The sequence below is a fragment of the Pseudophryne corroboree genome, chromosome 3 (genome assembly GCF_028390025.1).
Source record: "Pseudophryne corroboree isolate aPseCor3 chromosome 3, aPseCor3.hap2, whole genome shotgun sequence".
NCBI classification, from domain to species: Eukaryota; Metazoa; Chordata; class Amphibia; order Anura; family Myobatrachidae; genus Pseudophryne; species Pseudophryne corroboree.
The window spans coordinates 325,947,246-325,971,728 of NC_086446.1; the positions used below are offsets into that span (position 1 = coordinate 325,947,246).

Genomic DNA, 24,483 nt, shown 5'->3' on the forward strand with positions numbered 1-24,483 from the left:
GAATTTTGTCTCATTCTGTGTGGTATAATGTGAATTTTGGCTCATTCCGTGTGCTATAATGTGAATTTCGGCTCATTCAGTGTGCTACAATGTGAATTTCGGCTCATACTGTGTGCTATAATGTGAATTTTGGCTCATATTGTGTGGTATAGTGTGAATTTCGTGTCATTCCGTGTGCTATAATGTGAATTTCGTCGTATTCCGAGTGCTATAATGTGAATTTTGGCTCATTCCGAGTGCTATAATGTGAATTTCGGCTCATTCAGTGTGCTACAATGTGAATTTTGGCTCATATTGTGTGGTATAATATGAATTTTGGCTCATTCCATGTGGTATAATGTGAATTTCGGCTCATACCGTGTGCTATAATGTGAATTTCGGCTCATACCGTGTGCTATAATGTGAATTTCGGCTCATACCGTGTGCTATAATGTGAATTTTGGCTCATACTGTGTGGTATAATGTGAATTTTGGCTCATACCGTGTGCTATAATGTGAATTTCGGCTCATACTGTGTGGTATAATGTGAATTTCGGCTCATACTGTGTGGTATAATGTGAATTTCAGCTCATACTGTGTGCTATAATGTGAATTTCGGCTCATACCGTGTGCTATAATGTGAATTTCGGCTCATACTGTGTGGTATGATGTGAACTTCAGCTCATACCGTGTGCTATAAAGTGAAAGGGGCACCAGTACTAGATAGTATAAGAGGTCCTACTATTGTGATGCATAATGTGTATAATGGGTATGTAATGTAGCAAACTATACTGAAGGACACGTCCCCTTTTGAGTGGTCATTCCTTCACTTTTCCATACCCCACTTTACAATTTCCACTTCGACCACTGTATGTATGTATGTATGTATGTATGTATGTATGTATGTATATATATGTATACATACATACATACTCACACACTCTAGCCCAGTAGGCGATGCTAGTCACGCCACTCCAGTCGTGCACCCCCTAATAAAATGTGCTGCGCACGCCTATGATCAGAATTCTATTAATACAGGAAACTATTATTCTTCAAATAGGACAATGACACAGTCATGGAACTTTCTCATAGGACTACCTGGAATAGATACCTATTATTGGTGTATTGTATTTGGCAACAGATGAAGGCAATATTTGGCTTTTATTGACAAAAAAAGAGAAAACATTTCTATGTTAAGGTTTCTTACTCTTTTAAAAAATATGAGCCATGTTTATGAAAAGTTCCAAAATCTAAGCGCAAAAACAGAACAATTATTTAAAGCTCTCTTCTTATAGTAAAATAAGACATATCTCAGTCTCTGTTCCTCCCTCTTTTTCCTCCCATACATTGTGAACTCCTGGCATCCACATTAGGATCATTTTCATTATGAGTAGAGAAGAGCCAAGTTATCAGAATGTTGTTAATCAGACTAATGGGGGAATTCAATTAGCCGGGATAATTTATCCTCCGGAACTATCCGATTAGCCCCAAAACCAGCACACATCTGGGATTTTTTTTCACCTGCCTCAGTGAGTCAAAACAAAAACTCAGATAACTCGGGGGTAACAGGTGCCGCGACCACATTAACGCATGAACCCATTAACTTTTCACAGATTATGTGCATTAATGCCTATTAACACGGTACTTTAATGGGTGTTAACAAGGTTATCAGGGAATTTGGGAGTCCAGTTGAAAAGCCCAAGACCTCCCATTTTCATCCGCGGTAATTTATCACAGGTAATTGCATTCCCCCAATATCAGGGGTCCTGAAGATCATGGTTGAAAAACACTGCAGTAATTAATCAATGCAACCCACCACTCTGTCTGTTTCTCAGTTTGAATGTTCTCCAGATTTCAAGTAGGACATCCCTGGGTGTAACTAATTAAATGATAGGAATCCCAGGAGAGATTCCCACAATCCTACTACTGTTGTTGATGGACGAAAAGGTGACGTGTATTTACATACATAAAAGAATCTTGATAGATTGGAATTCTCCTTTTTTTATTAATAGGCATTCTCTTGTAAAAGTATTATCGTAGATGTTAATTTAAAAAACTCAAAAATAATCTGACATACAGTATGCGAAGGAAATAAAAGTTTTATTTGGCATCAATACTTACTCTATTTCTTCATGTCAGTAGATGTACAAATAGGATGGACAGACCAATATTCAATAGTATTACCATGCATATCATGATAGTATCAGGTCTCTGAAATACAGAAAACACAACAGTCATTTGCATTAATCATCCTGGCATGAATTTACTATCTCTGTGTAGAAATACTTTGCAACCTACAGTAGATAACATTTTATGCTGGGTACACACTGGTAGATATATCTGCAGATCAATGAATCTGCAGATATAGCTATAGGCGGATCGGGTAGTGTGTTGTACATACACACTGCCCGATCCGTCATGACTGACATCACGAACTGGGCGGGCACTTACATTCGCCCGCTCAGTTCAGCCGCCAATCACCGCTGGCTGCTGTAGCATGTGTACGGGTGGTCGGCTGACCGTCCATACACACACAACGATGCACCAATATATCTGTAGATATATGGGTCATTGTGTCTGCTGCAGGGTCGACGCAATATGTCTGTGAATGACGGCATTCACAGACATATCGTTGGTACACACTGGCCAATAGGCCAGCACTATATCGGACGTTCAATAGAACGGGCGATATATCGACCAGTGTGTACCCAGCATAAGTTCTGTTTCTACACTAATGCTCTAAACACAAACATACATTTGTACTACAATGTAATCTGCAGTGGTGGATTGGGATGGAAATTCAGCCTGAGTAATGTATGGAAGCAGCCTTAATGTGGGTGCAGTCTAATGAGGGGGTCGGGGTCTGTTGAGGGGGTTGGGATCCTGATTGTACACAGTTGCAGCCTTCCTTGTGTCTTTTTCTGCAGTTGTGTCTGAGACCAGCGGCAGATTGGGAACTAATACTGGCCCTGTAAAATTCTGTAGAAGTGGCCCTACATGGGCAGCACAAGAGGTATAACACATCGTGTAGCCATGGCAGCATCACTGGATGACAGAGTTGCTGTATTGCAGAGATGGAGTAACAGAATGAATAGGAATAATGCAGTGTACTGAGTGCGGTGGGCTGCCTGTCTCGGGGGGAGGGGGGGGGGGGGGGTAAAGCCACATGACAACACACAAAACAGGCACCATGGTGAGCCCTATGGCCAATCCGCCCCTGGTAATGTGTATGGAACTTTTATACAAGAGAAAAATTAAATTCAGTTAGTGAGGAGGATCAAGCTGTTGCTCTATATTTTAGGTGTGTGAGGTCTCCAGCTGACCCAATAGATAATAGTACCAATTCATACAGCAAGATTTGGTACCCAAATAGCTGAAATGATGCAACATAGAGATCTCAGTAGCTCACAAATACAACCAGATTTAACCATTAACTAAGTAGACCAAACAACTGGATTGCAACATATTATACATAATTATTATTGCCAGTTACATAGCAAGGTTGAATAATACAAAGTGCAACCTTTCATAAATTCTATTTCATGCAGAGGACGTTAAAATAAAATCTCAAAAAACAATACCTTGAAGTTCTTATTTATTATAGCTGCAGATACCATTTCTTGTGAAAAAAAAGGCTTATAAATCCATATTTAAACATTTTGAGTGGATTTCCCTTCACTCCCATAGAAGGAATTTTGCAACTTCAATAGCCTTACAGTGATTGAAGAACCCCTTCCTATGATGATGGTAAAACAAATGACAACCCCTTATATTCTGTACTGTCCCTGATAGATTGAGTAATTCAAACTGGTTCACAATTTAACGGAATTCAAACTCTGTGAGGACTGCAACCTAGATATCAGTATAACCATAACTTTTGACCCACTTCAATTTATCTATCTATATCCTATCTCTATCTCTACCGCTCTCTTCCTCCCCCTATTGCTCCCATCTTTCTCTTTTCCTTTACTTCCCATTTCTCTCTCCCCCTCTTCCTCCAGTGGTGCCGAGAGAGGGGGGGGAGGGTACAAATTACCTGGGCCCAGGTCTGATGGAGGGGCCCAGTGAGGGTCCAGTAGGGGCCCAGGCCACCTTCCCCTTACCTAGCAGCAGCAGCTGCAGCTCTTTTCCTCAGCCCATCACATGCTGCTGTGTACTGGGCTGTCGTGTGGCCATGGAGGTGCTTAAAATACTATTTTTTTCAATATTATTTTCTAAGGGTACATTGCCACACCTCCTGTGATTAGGCCACACACCCTGAAAAGTACCTGGGCCCATCCCAGCTCTCGACTGCCCTGTCTTCCTCTCATATCTTTCTCCTCTTTCTCCAATTTCTCTCTCTTCCTCCCACCTACCCCCTCCTTTCATTTCTATTTCTATATATTTCTCCTATCATCCTCTCTTCCTCCCAGTAACCTCTCTTCTCCATCTCTTTTTCTACCCTCTCCATCTTGCTTCCTTCTTGATCTCCCATTTCTCTCTCTAACTTAATGCTAACCACTTTGTATGGCTTATGAGGTACAGATCTGTAGAACTGTCTCCACCAGCGAGTGGGTGGGAGTGTCAGGCCTTCTTCAGTGATTTGTGGGACTTCCGGTGAGGTGGAGGTGGGAGGTGCCAATTTGCAAGACCTCTGATGCAAGGATGGATGCGGGAGGTGCCAATTTGCTGGATTTCCATCATGGAAGGGTAGTGTGCAGGAGGTGCTGATTTGCAAGACTTCTGGCAGAGGGTGAGTAGAGGCAGTGTTGAAAGATTAAGAAGGGGTTGTCAAAAGTGGTCAACCTTTGTAAAGGTTTGATGTTAAAAGGTATGCAGACTACCTTGCTGCTACCCAGGTCTCTAAGGGATTGATTCTGAGTCTGATGCATCACTTTTTATGGATGCGAGGTTTAGCATACAGAGTAAACAAAGAAGCAGATTTACACATTTGCGTATCTGTCTGTCTGATTCTGAGTCGGCTGGAACTCTCTTTGGCCAAGCTGTACTAAGCTTTGGAGAGTGATAAAGTGGAGAGAGAGACCACACCAGCCAATCAACTCTTAACTGTCATGTAAAAAAAACTAATTGGCTGGTAATTTATCTCTCTCCAATTTTCATTCTCCAAGGAGTAGTACTATATATCTGCCCCTTTGTTTGAAATAGTCTTTACCGGGTGACAACTGGGTGGCATCCATGCAAGAGGTCTTTCTCATGCAAGAGTCATGAAAGTGTGGTAGGTAGGGATGTAGCTAGAGTCCCATGCTATTCTGAGGTGTGTGTACTGAGAGGGGAAGCCCATTTGTGGGGGATCTCTTTCACCTAGCAAAGAGCTGGTGCAAGTGGCAAAATAACAATGATGAAGGTTGCAGCTGTTGACAGAAAACCAGTGGGTATAAAGGTATTGGTGTTTTCCATAGCAACAATCAGATTATAGGGGGTCATTCTGACCTGATCACATGCTGCCATTCATCGCAGCGCAGCGATCAGGTCAGAAGTGCGCATGCGCCGGCGCCGCAGTGCGCCTGCACATGGCTGGCAGCTGACGACTGTCGTTGCCTAGCGATCGCCTCTGCCTGATTGACAGGCAGAGGAGGTTGCCAGGCGGGACCATGCAGGTGGCGGGTTGCAGCTGCTGAGTGACGTCACACGCAGCTGCTGAGACCCAGGCAGTGACAAGTAGCTCCCGTCCAGCAAGCAAAAGCTGCGCAGGCCGGGAGCTACTCCTGAAGTGCCAAAGCATTGCCACTGTGCAATGCTTTTGTATTTCTGCGGAGGTGGAGGGCAGGCCTGACATGCGGGGCGGACTAGCCCTGTGTTGGGCGTCCCCCCACATGTCAGTGCGCCTGATCGTAGCCCTGCAAAATTTTGCAGGGCTACAATCAGGTCTGAATTAGGCCCATAGTTCTCATTTCTCTTTTGCATTCTAGAAAATGAAAGACAGACTCTGATTGGTTACTATGGACAACATAATCACTTAGTCTGTAAGGTTTATACTCACATTACATAAGGGGTACTAAACTGTAACAGCCAATCACAAATTATAACGCACTAGACAGATAGCAGCCCATTAGTTTAGTTGCTGCATATTTCAGCAATGTTAAAAAAAAATGATGGTTAGTTATTACATTTGAGGAGAAATCTCCTTTAAATATCTAGATGCATTTTAATTGCCTGATTTGTTCACGAGTAGTGCACATATTTGTTAAAATATATTTGCAAGCTATTAACACTTTTATTCTTATCCTAGAACATCTGTGGAGTATATATGGCAACATGGGAGTCCACAAGGAAATAGCTGGACAACCTTAGTATACTGTAGATTAAATTGCTATATACCTCTTCAATTTCCTCTTCTCCTGTTGCAGCAGAAACAGCTTGAGCACCCTTTTTAACAAGGCTTTTAGTTTCAAATTTAGCTAATCCCTTGGGCTCAGTCTTGACTCCAGCTTTGGGCTCAGGTTTTTGGGTGACAGCTTTTGCCACTGCTTTGGGCTCTGGTTTTGATGGCATTGGTTTCTGAACAAACTTTGGTTCAGTTTTCTGGATAGTTTTAGGCTCAGATTTCTGGACTATCTTGGTCTCACTTTTGGCTTCTATACTTGGTTTATCGACTTTTATATCTGACTTCACATCTTCACTTGATTTAACTTTAAACTCTTTTTTAGCAGGTTCTATAGCTGTCTTCTGTTCTTGAAGTCTTTCGGAAGGTAAATTACCCTTTTTATCCTCCTTTATATCTGGAGTTTTTGCCTCAGTTGGTGCTTTGGGAGGTGGGAATGCTTTTTCCTCATAGTGAAGTGGAGGAGTCACAGGTGAGGTCCGTACAGCATAGCTGTGATAGCCCTTATGAAACTCCACATCTGTTTCAGAAATTTTTTTGTCTAACCGTTGAAGTGGTTTCATTTGGTTTTCATATTTCCTGTTTACATCTGCAGTTATCGTTTGGTTTCTTGTTTTGGATGGACTTGTTTGAGAGCTTGTTTTAAGTCTCTTAGCATCTGGAGGTGTTGCAGCCAAAGGAGGTGATGGGGTTCGCACTGGGGAAATATCATCAGTTAGCTTGTCCTGTATTGGAGGACTTTCAGGAGGTGTTGCTGGAGGTGGCTCTTCATTGGTCACATTCGTTTGTTCTTTTAGTTCCATGGGTTCAGCATTTTCTATAATCTCCTGAAGCATTTTTCTCTTTATGTATTCTGGCCCTAGAAATAAACAAAAGAAGAAAAATAGGAATGGTACAAGTGATGAATATTATAATTAGTAATTACTTAAATTCCCTAAAACTTTGTTGCAAAATATATCCTCATTAAGCACTTAACCACAAAATGTTGCATACTATAACAACAGACATAGCTGCTACTATAACAACAGAACACAATGAACTGACCATCATCATCATTATCATCATCATCATCATCATCCTGACTCTGTTTATGAACTAGAAATACCACAAAATGCAAATGCAGCATAGAACAGCGTTCCACAGAATTGTATCAATGAACCTTCTCACCGAACTCAATGTACAGGAAATTTCACTTATCGCTAACTATAATTACAGAAAAACCTAGTTATGAGTCCCAAAATGCAACAGGCACTTTTGCAGCTACCAGTGAAAAAGGACCACCAAATCATCAATATAGCAATATAACAAAAAAATAGGTTCTGGCATTAAGTTTGAAATAATGAAAAGTCCCATGTACTGTATTTACACACAAAAAATATGTAAAATAATACTTAGTCCATGAAACATATAGTGACGGGAGATCGTGGGGCGATATTCAATTGATTTTTTTTTTTTATCACACTGATTGCACTCATAGAGGTTGGTTTTAGCTATGTAAAGTGGCTTAACCAACCAAACTTTGCGATGCGAAAAGTCCCATTTGAGCACTGAAATGGGTCACGTTTCATGCATTTCAATTCACTACCCCCGGATGATGTGAGCTGAAATGCTGGCGCCAGCAGACGATCATGCTCAATGGAGCTACAGTTGACTAGCTCTGTTGGGTGCCATCTGCTGGCTGCCGGGAAAAAATCAATTGGATTACCCCCATGAAGAGGTCTGTGACGATATTTATATATTAACAGCGTAAGGACGATTTTCATAAGTGACTTATTTCTATGAAGGCATTGTCTGAGCAGGGCGCATAATATACCAAATTGAAGCTCTTGATCCATAGATGTGCAGAATTATATTGGCATTGTAATCAGTTGCTTCATTTATGAGTTATATGGCAGAATATCTGCCAGCCAATTACAATGCATCACCACTGAGCTCTTTGAAAATGTGGCAGTTGGCCAACTCCAGAACATCTGCCCTGCCAGGTGGTCTGGCAACTGTGACAGTTATGTACAGTCACCCTCTAAGCAGGAATACAGCAGAGTATTGTCTCTTAAGGGGGTGAAAAGGGGTAAAATGTTCCACCCAGCAAACCTTTGCTCGGTTGAAACTGGGCAAATCAGCAAGTATTGTTCTATTCCTTTTCATCTGTAAATAGTTCACTCAAAAACAGAAAAGAAAAAAAAAACAACGCATAGCAAAGTACATCTTATAGCATCCAGACACCCTTGTTGAATAGTGATATACTTTGGAAGGGTGATGATAGTGAGTAGGGTACACTATTTCTGTTAACCAGAGGGAGAGTTGGATTTCCTATCTTCATCTAATATCACCCTTCCAAAGTATATTGCTATTCGCCAAGAATGTCTGGATAGGGTGGTCTTCAGTTTGCCGGCTGTCGGGATCCAGGTGCACAGTATACCGGCGCCGGAATCCCGACAGCCATCATATCGACACTTTATTTCTCTCTCGGGGGTCCACAACCCCCCTGGAGGGAGAATAAATAGCGTGGTGTACTTAGCGTGGCGCGCCACCATGCCCGCAGCATGGCGAGCGCAGCGAGCACGCAAGGAGCTCATTTGCGCTCACCACGCTGTCGGTATGCCGGCCGGTCGGGATTCCGGCACCGGTATGCTGGTCGCCAGGAGCCAGTCTGCCGGCATACAATGCTACACCCGTCTGGATACACTAAGACTTACTACACTGAGGAATCTACTCAGGATCAGAGGCGTCACCAGATGTGGTGACACCTGGTGCGCACTCTGCATTACTGCCCCCCCCACTCACCTCACCAGAGCCACGACTGTCTGAAAAGGGGGCGTGGTCTGATGTGAAGGGGCGTGGTCTCACATATCTCCTCTTCACTGCGGGGGCGTGTCCAGCTTACACGGACTGGAGATGCTGGCTGCTTCCCGGAGACTGTGCAGCGCAGTGGCGGCTCCTTATCTGTGACAGGAGCCGAGTGCTGCAGAGGATTATCACACTGCAGCACTCAGCTCCTGTCACTGCAGAAGAGCTGGCACTTTGGTGTCACCCCTTCCAAGGGGGACACCTGGGTGTGGGCCGCATCCCCTGCACCCACCTTCTGATGCCACTGCTCAGGACGTTTATTTTCATGATAAAAATACAGAAATGAGTGTTTCCAAATATTTTACATTACCATGCTATTCAGCAAAGGGTTAACGGAGAAGGTAACGGAATTATCTTCACTGTTCATACACATCTCGCTGAACATCAGACACTAGAGATCGCTCCATTGATCTCTACTGTGGTTTAATGTTTTATGCTATTCAGCAAGCAACAAAACATTAAACTTAGAGAAAAATATTTACTTTATATAACACCATTTCAGAATGGCGATATATGAAGAAAATCCCTATTTTTGAGGAAAAATGCAAGGACAGAGGGACATTTTCCCATCTGTCCCTGCAGGAAAATGTGAGGAGCGGCAATTGTAAGCCCAGCTCCAGCCTCCCAAAGTCTCTAAATTGATAAAAATGTGTATGTAGACTTTATATTAGTCTGTATACATTTATAGTTATGTGGTTTATATAGACATTTTAAAAATACATTTTATATATAAAATATATATAAACCACATTAATATAAATGTATACAAACTAATACAAAGTTTATATACATATTTTAATCAATTTAGAGGCTCCTTACACTATAGACTTAACAATGCGCATAGGAGACTATCAGCATTGCTAAGTAAAAGCATGACTGAGCATGCGCAGAAGGAAAAACTGAAGGTTTTGTTTTAGAATTTCCAAAAACAAGGCCTTATAGAACTTCGCAGGAACAGCTGTTACCGCAACCACAGTTCCTGCAAAGTTTTATGTTGAATAACCTGATAAAAAAAAATGTTAAACATTTTTTTACGTGTCAATATTTCACTGATAATGATCAAGGCAATATTGACTTTCTTGCTGAATAGACCCCCATGAGTTGTTTCTCTTTTTCTTTCTGTTTTTGAGTAGACTATTTACAGAAGAAGAGGAATAGAACAATATATACTCATAGACCTCTCTCTATATGTTTCACGGACTAAGTATTATTTTAAATTTTTTTGTAAATACACGGGACTTCTAATTATAACTGTGTTGGATTACATTTTATGAGTCCTTATATGGGGATGCTGTTAATTTGCCAGCTGTCGGGATCCCGGCGGGCAGGATATCAACGCTGGAATCTCAACAGCTGACTATGCCGCAACGCAATGCCTTATACGGGATGACGTATACATGTTTCATTTTATTTAAGCCTAAGAGCATAGTCACATAAGTGGCATTGACTTAAAGAATATACTGTATCAGCTCTTTCTAAGTTATAAGGAAGCAACTTCTAAAACACAGTTAGTACAGTGACAGAGGGAAGACATGCAATCTCCTATATAATAGCCCAGATCTGTGACTTTGTGACTCATTTGCTAACGCTGGGCGGAGTCACAACATTGGGCGGAGTTAGTCAAATGAGTCACAGATCTGGGCAAATCTATAGGAGACTAGGAGCAGAAGCAGATAGTATGGGCATGGCACAGGCAGGGGTGCATACCTCCCAGCTTTCTTCAGGCAGACAGGGGTGCATACCTCCCAGCTTTCTTCAGGCAGAAGGAGGGACAAACGCGCGTCGAAAAGGGGGCGTGGCCAACGAAAAGGGGCGTGGTTTCACGGTAGGGCCCCCATTTTCGTCAGTGAGGGGGCATGCTCAGCGCTCTGTGAGCTGCTGGCATGCCTCCAGGGGCGGATTATGAGTCCGGGGGCCCAGGGCACTTGAGACAGGGGAGCCCCATCTCATTGCTGTGCCTGCTGTGGGGCTGTGGGCGTGGCCTAATCGCGGGACGCGTGACCACGCCCCCTAATGCAAATTCCGGGATTTTTTTTTTTATATGGAATTTTGGCCCCTCAGCTATGGCTAAATCCAGAGGTGGTGGTCGCTCCCCCCTACACCCCCGCACAGGCAGAAGAAAGCAGGGAGACTGCTGCCTCCCTGCAACACCACAGACCTGCCAACACGCAGCAGCGTGTGCTGACTGTAGCACAATGCTGCCGCTGTTGCTGGCAGGACGGGGGGCTTCTAAACTGGGACAGAGCTACTCCATCCGGGGGGCCCCCTAAAACTGTGGGGCCCACGGTACGTACCCCTTGTCCCCCCCCCCTTAATCTGGCTCTGCTGCCGGAACCTCAGGACAGTTGGGAGGTATGGGGGTGTGTGAGGGGGTATGCCGTACAGACAAACGGGCACCGGCTCACTGTGTGCTTGACCCCCCACATCAGCATACTCAGCAGGGTCTCTCTGGCGCGGAGGAGCGTCACTTTCTAGCACACTCCACGCTTCTTAGCTGCAGTTTTGTGGGGCACCTGCCGCTGTGCAGGTTCCGTACTGCCTCTGTTATCTCCAGCCCTGGCAACCCCACCGCTAGCTGCAGCGCTGCCGCCCGCAGTGAAGTGCGGCCAGCTCCTTCACACACTTTAGCCAGCAGGTAGCGCTGCAGAAGTCCGAGTTGCTTGCAGGCTCCAACCCCCTCCTCCCTCCAGCCGCAGCGTCTCATGGGAGCTAACCAGTCACTCCCAGTCTCCCCTTACCACAGTGCCCAGCAGCCGCGAGGTCCACGCCGCGTGCATGCTATGAACCCCTCCTCCCTCCAGTCGCAGCGTCTCCTGGGGGCTAACCAGTCACTCCCAGTCTCCCCTTACCACAGTGCCCGGCAGCTGCGCAAGGTCTGCGGTGTGTGACTGAGGAGGGGGGGAGGGATGCTGACGGGCAGAGGAAGCAGGACTACAGCCTGAGAGAGTCAGCCATGCCAAGTCTCCACCAGCAGCAGTGACTCCGGTAAGACACATCTGTCTGTCACCACTGTTTTGTCCCTAATACCAATCTCTCCCGTGCCCTGTGTTCTGTCATGTCCCTGTCACCCCTGGCCTTGCCCTGTCACCCTTATCCTGGCCCTTTCACCCTTATGCTGGCCCTGTTACCCCTATCCTGGCCCTGTCACCCCTGTGCTTGCCCTGTCAACCCTATACTGGCCCTGTCACCCCTGTCCTGGACCTGCCGCCCCTACCCTGGCCCTGTCACCCCTATCCTGTCCCTGTCATTTCTGTCATAGCCCCGTCGCCCCTGTCCTGGCCCCATCACCCCTGTCCTGGCCCCGTCACCCCTGTTCTGACCCTGTCACCCCTGTCCTGGCCCCGTCACCCCTGTTCTGACCCTGTCACTTCTGTCCTGGCCCTGTTACTGCATACCCTCCAACTACCTTTTTGGCAGGTACAGTACCCGCAGCGCCTCCAGACCCCTCCTCAAGGCACCACACCTCCGCACCTTCGCCTCCACCACATGCGGCACTCCACTCCTCCCCCACACGCTGTGCCTCCAGACCCCCTACACCACCCGTGGCTCCCATTCCTCTGCCCCTCCACCACCCATAGCACCTCCAGACCCCCTCCACCATCCACCCCCCATATATGTCTCCCCCCACACCTGCCCCCCTCCACCCGCAGCATCTGCAGACACCCTCCTCCATCTGCGGTTCCCCCCCTCACATACCCCTCCCCCACCTATCGCACCTGCTCCTCCACCACCTGCAGCGCCTCCGGACCCCCTTCCCCATCCACCGCACCACCCGCACCTGCCCCTCCCCTACCCACGGCGCCTCCGGACCCCCTACCCCACCCCTGGCACCCCCGCCCCTTCCCATCCCACAGCACCTACGGAACCCTTCACCCATCCGCAACATCCCCGCACCTGCCCCTGTCCCACCCGTGGCACCCCTGCCACTCCCCCACCTACAGTGCCTCTGGACCCCTCCCCCCTCTGCAGCCCCCACTCCTCTGCCCCTCCCCCACCCGCAGCACCTCCCAACCCTTCCCCATCCGGGCCCCCCCCGCTTCCGCCCCCTCCACCCGCAGCATCTACAGACACCCTCCCCCATCCGCAGTCCCCCCCGCACCTGCTACATTCTGTACATCGTGCCCTGCAGGTGCTGTTCACGCCGTCGCAAGGGGCTGAGCCTCCTTCACCATCGCAGGCCCTTTCATTGTGCAATATTTAACCACTAACAAAGGAATGCAAGTAATACTCCATATAACACAAATATTGAACCCCAGAAAGGCATGCAAGGGTTAAGGGGGTGTAGCCCCTTGCGACGGTGTGAAGAGCGCCCGTAGGGCGCGATGAAGCACCTAGTATTTCATTATTGAGCTATCGCGCTGTAATGACTCACAAGATAGCAGCAGGCTTTGTTTAAAAATGCCATTATATAAGTTGCACAGAAGATGCATGAAATTACAGAGAAGTGAATCAGTAGATGTGAATGATGGAAGAGCCATAATGTGCTTCTGATTCATCCAACAAATGCTTTGTTCCAACCTCCACAAGACGGCCATCTACGTGACCAGGCTCTGATTACATGCTGTCTTATTTTACACAGAATTTCAAGTCAGTAGCACAGCAAAAAGTAAACTACAAGCCTCAGTTGACAAAATTACAGCTGTGAACAAAGCAATTGACAGATACCATAACATCTTGCAACAGCAAATTCACCCTTTTAGCTGAAGCTTGCAGTGACCATGCATTGTTTGTGTGATAATTCGTAAAGGTGCTAAGAAACAGATTAAAACGTCTGTTCGGTGCAGAATGAATGGGTAATAGAGACATGATAAAAGCAGAGAATAAATAAAACATTACTTGTACATTCACTATGAGAAGAAAATAGCCGAATGAGAAGTACTCCAGTCACTTAAGGAAAAATAGACTAAAGAGACAGACGATGATTGCAGACTGTCATACATATTCAATAGCCCCGAAGAGACATCGGGAGTAAAAAACCCCGATGTTTCATCGGGTGCTGCGGTCGGGCTATTCGATTAGCTTGGCCGGTAAAAAGTGCATTTACACCCGTAAACACACATGTTCAGTGAAACCTGTGTATTTCCGGGTGAAATAGCCCCGTTTTCGGATGAAAACAGGGCTGTTATCGGGGATTTTGCTTTGTCTGCCGGAGGCAGGTGAAACAAAATCCCAGATAAGCCGCGGCACGTGCCAGTTTATCGGGGCTAATTAGATACCCCCACCCGACAGCAAGTTGGGGTAATTGAATATCCCGGTGTATCAGTATTCTCATGTATTACTAACTATGCCTATCAAATAACTAATGTCAAATTAAAAGTATTTTAGGTGACACCACTGATCCAAACAGACCATCATCCCATCTGCTCAAGTAATGCTGCTTAAACCATGACGAAACATAAGTACATAATGTAACTGCACCCACTTTTCCATGGAAATTAGGGACCATTGAAAAATTGTGTTCCTGCGCAGTTAAGAGTCTATCTACTGATCAACTTTTTATATGTAAACTTATGTACACTTCCAATTATAATTAAATATGTACCATATCTTAATTATTTTTTTACAATTAACTCATTTTTTTAAGTTTCACTTTATTAAACAAATAATAATGATAGACAAAAATTTACACGAGAGGCAGAAATTCTGAGAATGAACAGTACTGTACCACAGAAATGTAATAAAGGTCTAATATCTGATAGCCTGCTGCGTGCTTCAGCACAGATACTACAGTATGTTTGCATCATGATTTTGGGTACATCTACCTCTAGTTTACTGAGGTGACTCATCACATGTACCTGGCTGGTGAAAGTCTGGAGAGAGTTCTCTTGCCATCGTTCTTGAAAAACTGGATTCATTATTTGCTGCTTGTGCTGCCTGTTCTGCTCCTTCTGCTTTGGCTTTAGCATGAGTTGTCCTGAAGGAAAAAATATATATAGAATTATTTTTCTTTTCATTCGATAGTCAAACATAAAATATACATTTGTCAGACATTCCTACACACCTGTACCTGAGTTGCTTCAAACTAAAACCCAGTATTTGTGTGCCAAATAGAGAACTGTATGCTCTAAGTCTAAGGTGTTAAGGTTGTATCGATATTGAGTTAGAAAAAATAAAATAAAATGTATATATACACTGCTCAAAAAAATAAAGGGAACACTTAAACAACACAATGTAATTCCAAGTCAATCACACTTCTGTGAAATCAAACTGTCCACTTAGGAAGCAACACTGATTGACAATCAATTTCACATGCTGTTGTGCAAATGGAATAAACAACAGGTGGAAAGTATAGGCAATTAGCAAGACACCCCCAATAAAGGAGTTGTTCTGCAGGTGGTGACCACAGACCACTTCTCAGCTCCTATGCTTTCTGACTGATGTTTTGGTCACTTTTGAAAGCTGGCGGTGCTTTCACTCTAGTGGTAGCATGAGACAGAGTCTATAACCCACACAAGTGGCTCAGGTAGTGCAGCTCATCCAGGATGGCACATCAATGCGAGCTGTGGCAAGAAGGTTTGCTGTGTCTGTCAGCGTAGTGTTCAGAGCATGTAGGCGCTACCAGGAGACAGGCCAGTACATCAGGAGACGTGGAGGAGGCCGTAGGAAGGCAACAACCCAGCAGCAGGACCGCTACCTCCGCCTTTGTGAAAGGAGGAACAGGAGGAGCACTGCCAGAGCCCTGCAAAATGACCTCCAGCAAGCCACAAATGTGCATGTGTCTACTCAAATGATCAGAAACAGACTCCATTAGGGTGGTATGAGGGCCCGACGTCCACAGGTGGGGGTTGTGCTTACAGCCCAACACTGTGCAGGACATTTGTTATTTGCCAGAGAACACCAAGATTGGCAAATTCGCCACTGGCGCCCTGTGCTCTTCACAGATGAAAGCAGGTTCTCACTGAGCACATATGACAGACATGACAGAGTCTGGAGACGCCAAGGAGAACGTTCTGCTGCCTGCAACATCCTCCAGCATGACCGGTTTGGCAGTGGGTCAGTAATGGTGTGGGGTGGCATTTCTTTGGGGGGCCGCACAGCCCACCATGTGCTCACCAGAGGTAGCCTGACTGCCATTAGGTACCGAGATGAGATCCTCAGACCCCTTGTGAGACCATATGCTGGTGCGGTTGGCCCTGGGTTCCTCCTAATGCAAGACAATGCTAGACCTAATGTGGCTGGAGTGTGTCAGCAGTTCCTGCAAGACGAAGGCATTGATGCTATGGCCCGTTCCCCAGACCTGAATCCAATTGAGCACATCTGGGACATCATGTCTCGCTTCATCCACCAATGCCACGTTGCACCACAGACTGTCCAGGAGTTGGCGGATGCTTTAGTCCAGGTCTGGGAGGAAATCCCTCAGGAGACCATCTGCCACCTCATCAGCATGCCCAGGCGTTGTAGGGAGGTCATACAGGCACGTGGAGGCCACACACACTACTGAGCCTCATTTTGACTTGTTTTAAGGACATTACATCAAAGTTGGATCAGCCTGTAGTGTGTTTTTCCACTTTAATTTTGAGTGTGACTCCAAATCCAGACCTCCATGGGTTAATAAATTTGATTTCCATTGATAATTTTTGTGTGATTTTGTTGTCAGCACATTCAACTATGTAAAGAACAAAGTATTTAATAAGAATATTTCATTCATTCAGATCTAGGATGTGTTATTTTAGTGTTCCCTTTATTTTTTTGAGCAGTATATATATATATATATATATATATATATATATATATATATATATATTAAACTTACTGCATTGTCGGGCCAGTCTGTCCAGCTGTAGGATGGCTAGAGATAACTTTCTGCGTTGCTGGGCCGGCCTCTCCAGCTGTAGGATGGTAAGATCTGACTTGCTGCATTGCTGGGCCATTCTCTACAGCTGTAGGATGGTAAAAGCTAATAAACTGTGTTGCTGGGCCAGTCTCTCCAGATGTGCAGTGCAAGGGACCACCAATATCTGCACTATCTGTTCCATTAATGATAAATGAACATTTAAGTTATAAAATAGATTTATTTATTTAAAAAAGAAAAGAAACCTTTGTGTGTGTTAATTCATAAAAAGAGCACCTCCTCCATTCAGTTTCTTTCATCAGAGGATGCAACCGTTATGATCGCACTACCAATATCAACATTAGGCACAGATCTATTCACTATCTGTACAAATGGTGTGTCACCATAAAATAGCCAGAAGACCTCTCAAAACAGCATGTGCATTGTGAGGATCTATATTTGCACATTCATAAACAAGCCTTATTGAAAAAGAGACATTACGTAAAAGACTGAATGCAGGAACTGAAGAAGCAAAATTTCAGTTATATTCTTTAATGCTATTTTTCATTCAGAGACTTACACTTTCCATACTAATCAACCCACGGACATGTGTGATAGAAAAATATATATATATTTATGTCTACCATCTCTCTGCTCTGTCACTCAGTGGCAGTGGCGTAACTACTGCCCCCGCAGTCCTCGCGGTGGCTTGGGGGCGAGGGGCTGCGGGGGCGCCACTGATTTACAGCAGACTGACATGCGGACAAGCGTCCGCATGTCAGTCTGCTTTCTCCCTCCCTCCGCCGGTTGTTGCAGGGACACGGAGGGCACAGCCGCGCCTCCCTGTGTCCCTCCTGCTGCATCATCTCCGGCGGCCGCGGGTCTGATAGGGAGAAGTGCCGTCCGTGAGCTCTAATTGGCTCACGGACGGCACTTCCCCCTATTAGACCCGCGGCCGCCGGAGATGATGCAGCAGGAGGGACACAGGAGAGGCTGTACCCTCCGTGTCCCTCCAAAAAACGGCGGCGGGGGGGGGGGGTGATATCTGGCACTGGGGGGAATAACTGGCAGGGGGGGGATATCTGGCACTGGGGCATTGTCTGGCACTGGGGGCATCTTGCACTGGGGCATTATCTGGCACTGGGGGGGAATATCTGGCGGGGGGGGGGGGGGGTGGATGTCTGGCACTGGGGGGAATAACTGGCAGGGGGGGGGGGATATCTGGCACTGGGGCATTATCTGGCACTGGGGGCATATATGGCACTGAGGGGGAATATCTGGCAGGGGGGGGATATCTGGCACTGGGGCATTATCTGGCACTGGGGGCATATATGACACTGGGGGGGAATAACTGGCAGGGGGGGGGATACCTGGCACTGGGGCATTATCTGGCACTGGGGGCATATATGACACTGGGGGGGAATAACTGGCAGGGGGGGGATATCTGGCACTGGGGCATTATCTGGCACTGGGGGCATATATTGCACTGGGGGGGAATATCTGGCACTAGGGGCATATATGGCACTGGGGGGGGGGATATCTGGCACTGGGGGCATATATGGCACTGGGGGGGGGGCATATCTGGCACTGGGGGCATATTTGGCACTGGGGGGGAATATATGGCACTGGGGGCATATTTGGCACTGGGGGGGAATATATGGCACTGGGGGCATAGCTGGCACTGGGGGCATATGTGGCACTGGGGGGGAATATCTGGCACTGGGGGCATATGTGGCACTGGGGGGGTATATGTGTACCTGGCACATGGGGGGGGGGCTATATTTGGCACTGGGGCATGTGAGTACCTGGCACCGTGGGGGAATATCTGGCACTGGGGACATATGTGGCACTGGGAGCACAGCCCTAGCAACGAGCATGATACACAGTGCATGAAACACCTGGCAACGAGCATGACACACAGTGCATGAAACACCTGGCAACGAGCATGACACCCAGTGCATGAAACCCCTGGCAACGAGCATGACACCCTGAGCATGAAAACCCCTGGCACCGTGCATGGAACCAAGAGCACGGAACCCCTGGCAACGAGCATGACACCCAGTGCATGAAACCCCTGACAACGAGCAGGTAATTGAAAAGTAATTAGAAGCCTTACTGTAGGACTTAATGTGTAATGGGCATTACGGTGTGTGGCATAATGTATCACGGACATTGCGGTGTGTGTCATAATGTGTCACAGGCATTACGGTGTATGGTATACTATATCGCGGGCATTGTGATATGTGGTATAATGTCTCAGGGTCATTGCAGTGTGTGGCATAATGTATCACGGACATTGCGGTGTGTGTCATAATGTGTCAGGCATTACGGTGTGTGGTATACTATATCACGGGCATTGTGGTATGTGGTATAATGTCTCAGGGTCATTGCAGTGTGGCATAATACATAACGGGCATTGCGGTGTGTGGCATAGGGTGTAACGGGCAGGGCATTGCGGTATGTGTCACAGGCATTACGGTGTATGGTATACTATATCACGGGCATTGTGGTATAATGTATCACGGACATTGCGGTGTGTGTCATAATGTGTCACAGACATTGTATGTGCTATAATGTATCAGGGGCATTGCAGTGTGTAGCATAATGTATAACGGGCATTGCGATTCCTGTCATAATGTGTCACAGGCATTACGGTATGTGGCATAATGTGTCACGGGCATTACGGTGTGTGGCATAATGTGTCGGGGGCATTACAGTGTGTGCATATTGTGTCGTGCATTATTGTGTGTGGAATAATGTCTAAGGGCCATTGCAGTATGTGGAATAATGTATACTGGGCATTACTATAAGGAGGAAAAATGACAAATAATGTAAGGGGCATGAATCAGGATTATTTTTCTTTCCTGTGGTGGCCAACGTATGGGCGTGCAGGTTGCAGAACTGGGGTATAAGGTAGTCTTTTCCTGCAATGCCACGCCCCTTTATGCGAAACCACGCCCATTCCAATGAAACCATACCCCTTATTTTGTCGCGCGCGCCTTCGGCGCGCGCATATTTATCCCTTTCTTGCTCCCAATTATGTAGCATGAAGGAAGGGGGGGGGGGGGGGGCGCCGAAGAATTTTTTGGCTTGGGGGAGAAAAATTTCTAGTTACGCCACTGCTCAGTGGTATACTATTACCTTGCTAAACTGCTGTAATTGGATATTGAAAAAGATATAAAGATTTAGACTTCTCATAAGGCTAAAGGAGACAGACAAGATGAGGCCCCAGTGAAAGGCACATGTCGCTGGTTTTACAGGGAACACTGCATTTAATAGAATCCTGGAAGAAATTGACAAGCTTTTTCTGAACACACACTTATATTAAAAACCTTAAAGCAAAAAAAGCAAAATGTTATATATTTTTGACTCCACAAAAAAATTATCGTTCTTGCATACCTCCCAACTTAATTAAGGTAATTCAGACCTGATCGCACACTAGTTTTTTTCGCTGCGCTGCGATCAGGGCTGAACTGCGCATGCATATGCACTGCAATGTGCACGCGCATCACATGGGTACAAAGTGGATTGTTGCTGTGCGATGGGTTTTACGAAGAATCTATTCATACAGCCGAACGCAAAGAGATTGATAGGAAGAAGGTGTTTGTGGGTGACCGTTTTCTGGGAGTGTTTGGAAAAACGGAGGCGTGTCCAAGTGTTTGCAGGGCGGGTGTCTGACGTCAGTTCCGGGACCGGACAGGCTGAAGTGATCACAAGGGCTGAATAAGTTCTGAGCTACTCAGAAACTACTCTGAGCTGCTGGCATGCCCCCTCTCCTTCTCTCTCTGCGGGCCGCAGAGTATCCACTGGGGACTGTCCCACGAAAACGGGGACAGTTGGGAGGTATGCTCTTGTACTGTATATATATTTTAATTTGTTAAGCACATCATTATTTGTTAGGCACATGCTAAATAACAAATACTAAGTGACAAGTACCTTTTTAAGAGTATCTCTTCAACAATTAGAACTTTTTTATATCACTGCTTATCAAAAGAAAAAATAGGATTTTGATACCTACCGGTAAATCCTTTTCTCCTAGTCCGTAGAGGATGCTGGGAACGACATCAAGACCATGGGGTATAGACGGGATCCGCAGGAGACATGGGCACTCTAAAGACTTTTCATTGGGTGTGAACTGGCTCCTCCCTCTATGCCCCTCCCCCAGACCTCAGTTGTAGGAACTGTGCCCAGGGAGACTGACATTTCGAGGGAAATAATTACTTAAACTAGTGGTGAGATATCTACCAACTCACACCCTCAACCATGCCGCACACATGGCATTCAACATAACACACGCCAACAGGCATGAACCAATTGCAGCAACATGCTGAAAACTAAGATAACACAACTTGTGTAATTCTAATAACTAAACTGCAGGTAAAGTACGCACTGGGACGGGCACCCAGCATCCTCTACGGACTAGGAAAAAAGGATTTACCAGTAGGTATCAAAATCCTATTTTCTCATACGTCCTAGAGGATGCTGGGGATGACATCAAGACCATGGGGTCTATACCAAAGCTCCAGTACGGGCGGGAGAGTGCGGATGACCCTGCAGCACCGATTGACCGAACTTGAGGTCTTCATCGGCCAAGGTGTCAAACTTGTAGAATTTAGCAAATGTGTTTGACCCTGACCAAGTAGCTGCTCGGCAAAGTTGCAATGCCGAGACCACCCGGGCAACCGCCCAGGATGAGCCCACCTTCCTAGTGGAATGGGCCTTCACCGACGTCGGTAACAGCAATCCAGCCGTAGTATGAGCGTGCTGATTCATACTTCTGATCCAACGCGCAATAGTCTGCTTGGAAGCAGGACACCCAATCTTGTTGGGAGCATACAGGACAATCAAAGACTCTGTTTTCCGTATTTGAGCTGTTCTAGCTACATAAATCTTCAAAGCCCTAACCACATCTAGAGACTGTGACTCAGTGAACGTGTCAGTAACTACTGGCTCCACAATAGGTTGGTTTATGTGGAAAGATGAAACCACCTTCGGAAGAAAATGTTGACGAGTCCTCAACTCCGCCCTATCTTCATGGAAGATCAGGTAAGGGCTCTTGTGAGACAAGGCCCCCAATTCAGACACCCGCCGCGCAGATGCCAATGCCAAAAGCATCACCACATTCCAAGTGAGAAAATTCAACTCTATCTCTTGTAGAGGCTCAAACCAATCTGATTGAAGGAACTGCAACACCACGTTAAGGTCCCATGGTGCCACTGGAGGCACAAATGGAGGCTGGATGTGCAGAACCCCTTTCACGAAGGTCTGAACCTCTGGAAGAGAGGCCAATTGTTTTTGGAAGAACACTGACAAGGCCGAAATCTGGACCTTGATTGATCCCAATCATAGGCCCGCCTCCACACCAGCCTGCAGAAAATGGAGAAAACATCCCAACTCAAACTCTTCCGTAGGAGCCTTCTTGAATCCACACCAAGACACATATTTTCTCCAAATACAGTGGTAATGCTTCGACGTTACTCCTTTCCTGGCCTGAATAAGGGTGGGGATGACTTCCTTGGGAATACCCTTTCGGGCTAGGATCCAGCGCTCAGCATCCATGCCGTCAAATGTAGCCACGGTAATTCTTGATACATGCACGGCCCCTGCTGCAGCAGGTCCTCGCGAAGAGGAAGAGGCCGAGGATCTTCTATGAGCAACTCCTGAAGATCTGGGTACCAAGCCCTCCTTGGCCAGTCTGGGGCAATGAAGATTGCTCGAACTCTTGTTCTTCTTATGATCCTGAGCACTTTTGGGATCAGCGGAAGTGGAGGGAAGACATACACCGACCGGAACACCCACTGGGCCACCAGCGCATCCACTGCTATTGCTTGAGGGTCTCTCGACCTGGAACAATATTTCTGAAGCTTCTTATTGAGATGAGATGCCATCATGTCTACTTGAGGAACTCCCCAAAGACTTGTCACCTCTGTGAAGACTTCTTGGTGTAGGCCCCACTCTCCTGGATGGAGATCGTGTCTGCTGAGGAAATCTGCTTCCCAGTTGTCTACTCCCAGAATGAAAATTGCCGACAGAGCCTTTACATGTCTTTCTGCCCAGAGGAGGATCTTCGTCACCTCTGCCATTGCCGCTCTGCTTTTCGTTCCGCCCTGCCTGTTTATGTACACGACTGCTATTACATTGTCCGACTGGATCTGCACGGGATGATCTTGAAGAAGATGTAGAAGGCCGTTGTAAATGGCTCTCAAGTTCAGCACGTTTATGTGAAGGCAGGCTTCCTGACTTGACCATTTTCCCTGGAAGCTTTCTCCCTGAGTGACAGCTCCCCAGCCTCAGAGACTTGCATCCGTGGTTACCAGGATCCAGTCCTGAATCCCGAACCAGCGTCCCTCTAGTAGGTGAGAACTGTGTAGCCACCACAGGAGCGAAATCCTGGCTTTTGATGACAGGATTATCTTCCGGTGCCTGTGTAGGTGGGATCCCGACCACTTGTCCAACAGGTCCCACTGGAATACCCTGGCATGGAACCTGCCAAACTGTATGGCCTCGTAGGCCGCCACCATCTTCCCCAACAACCGAATGCACTGATGGATCGACACACTCGATGGTTTCAATATCTGTTTTACCATTTTCTGGATTTCCACCGGAAGAAATACTCTCTGAACTTCTGTGTCCAGAATCATCCCGAGAAAAGACAATTTTGTCGTCGGTTCCAACTGTGACTTTGCATAATTTATGATCCAACCGTGTTGTTGGAGTATTGACAGGGAGAGTGTGATGTTTTGTAACAACTGCTCCCTGGATCTCGCCATTATCAGGAGATCGTCTAGATAAGGAATTATATTGACTCCTTTTTGACGCAGGAGAACCATCATCTCCTCCATCACCTTGGTGAATACCCTCGGAGCCGTGGAGAGACCGAAAGGTAACCTCTGGAATTGGTAATGGCAATCCTGAACCGCGAATCTCAGATAAGCCTGGTGAGGAGGATAAATGGGAACATGCAGGTGAGCATCTTTTATGTCTACCGACACCATGTAGTCCCCCTCCTCTAGACTGGAAATCACTGCCCTCAGTGATTCCATTTTGAATCGTTTCAAGTAGAGATTCAGATTTTTCAGGTTTAGGATCGGTCTGACCGAGCCGTCCGGCTTCGGAACTACAAAAAAGGCTTGAATAAAACCCCTCCCCTTGTTATGACAAAGGTACCAGGACTATGACCTGATCCTGACATAATTTTTGGATTGCCGCTGTTACTGCTGAAGAGAAGCTGGCAAGGTCGATTTGAAAAATCGGTATGGGGAAACGTCTTGAAACTCCAGCTTGTATCCCTGGGACACTATTTGCAACACCCAAGGAACCAGGTCAGACAGAATCCAACCTTGGCTGAACAGTTTGAGACGTGCCCCCACCCGAGCGGCCTCCCGCAAAGGAGCCCCAGCGTCATGCTGAAGATTTGGCAGAAGTAGGGGTAGACTTCTGTTCCTGGGAACCTGAAGCTGCTGTGGACTTCTTTCCCTTTCCCCTTCCCCTACCCGCAAAGAAGGGGGAACCTCTCCCTTTTTTGAATTTATTGGGCAGAAAGGACTGCATGTGCGGGTGATAT

At 46.4% G+C, this 24,483-nt stretch overlaps 1 protein-coding gene across 1 annotated transcript in view; it reads right to left on the reverse strand.

The window, feature by feature from the left end:
• The window catches only part of JPH2 (junctophilin 2), a 240,205-nt gene that overhangs the window by 2,723 nt on the left and 212,999 nt on the right, over positions 1 to 24,483 (reverse strand). The window contains exons 3-5 of the mRNA XM_063959542.1: positions 14,944 to 15,062; positions 6,298 to 7,160; positions 2,101 to 2,190 (exon numbers count right to left, since the gene is read on the reverse strand). Of these exons, the coding sequence (XP_063815612.1) occupies positions 2,110 to 2,190; positions 6,298 to 7,160; positions 14,944 to 15,062 (1,063 nt within the window). The 3' untranslated portion in view covers positions 2,101 to 2,109. The remainder of the gene's footprint in view (positions 1 to 2,100; positions 2,191 to 6,297; positions 7,161 to 14,943; positions 15,063 to 24,483) is intronic.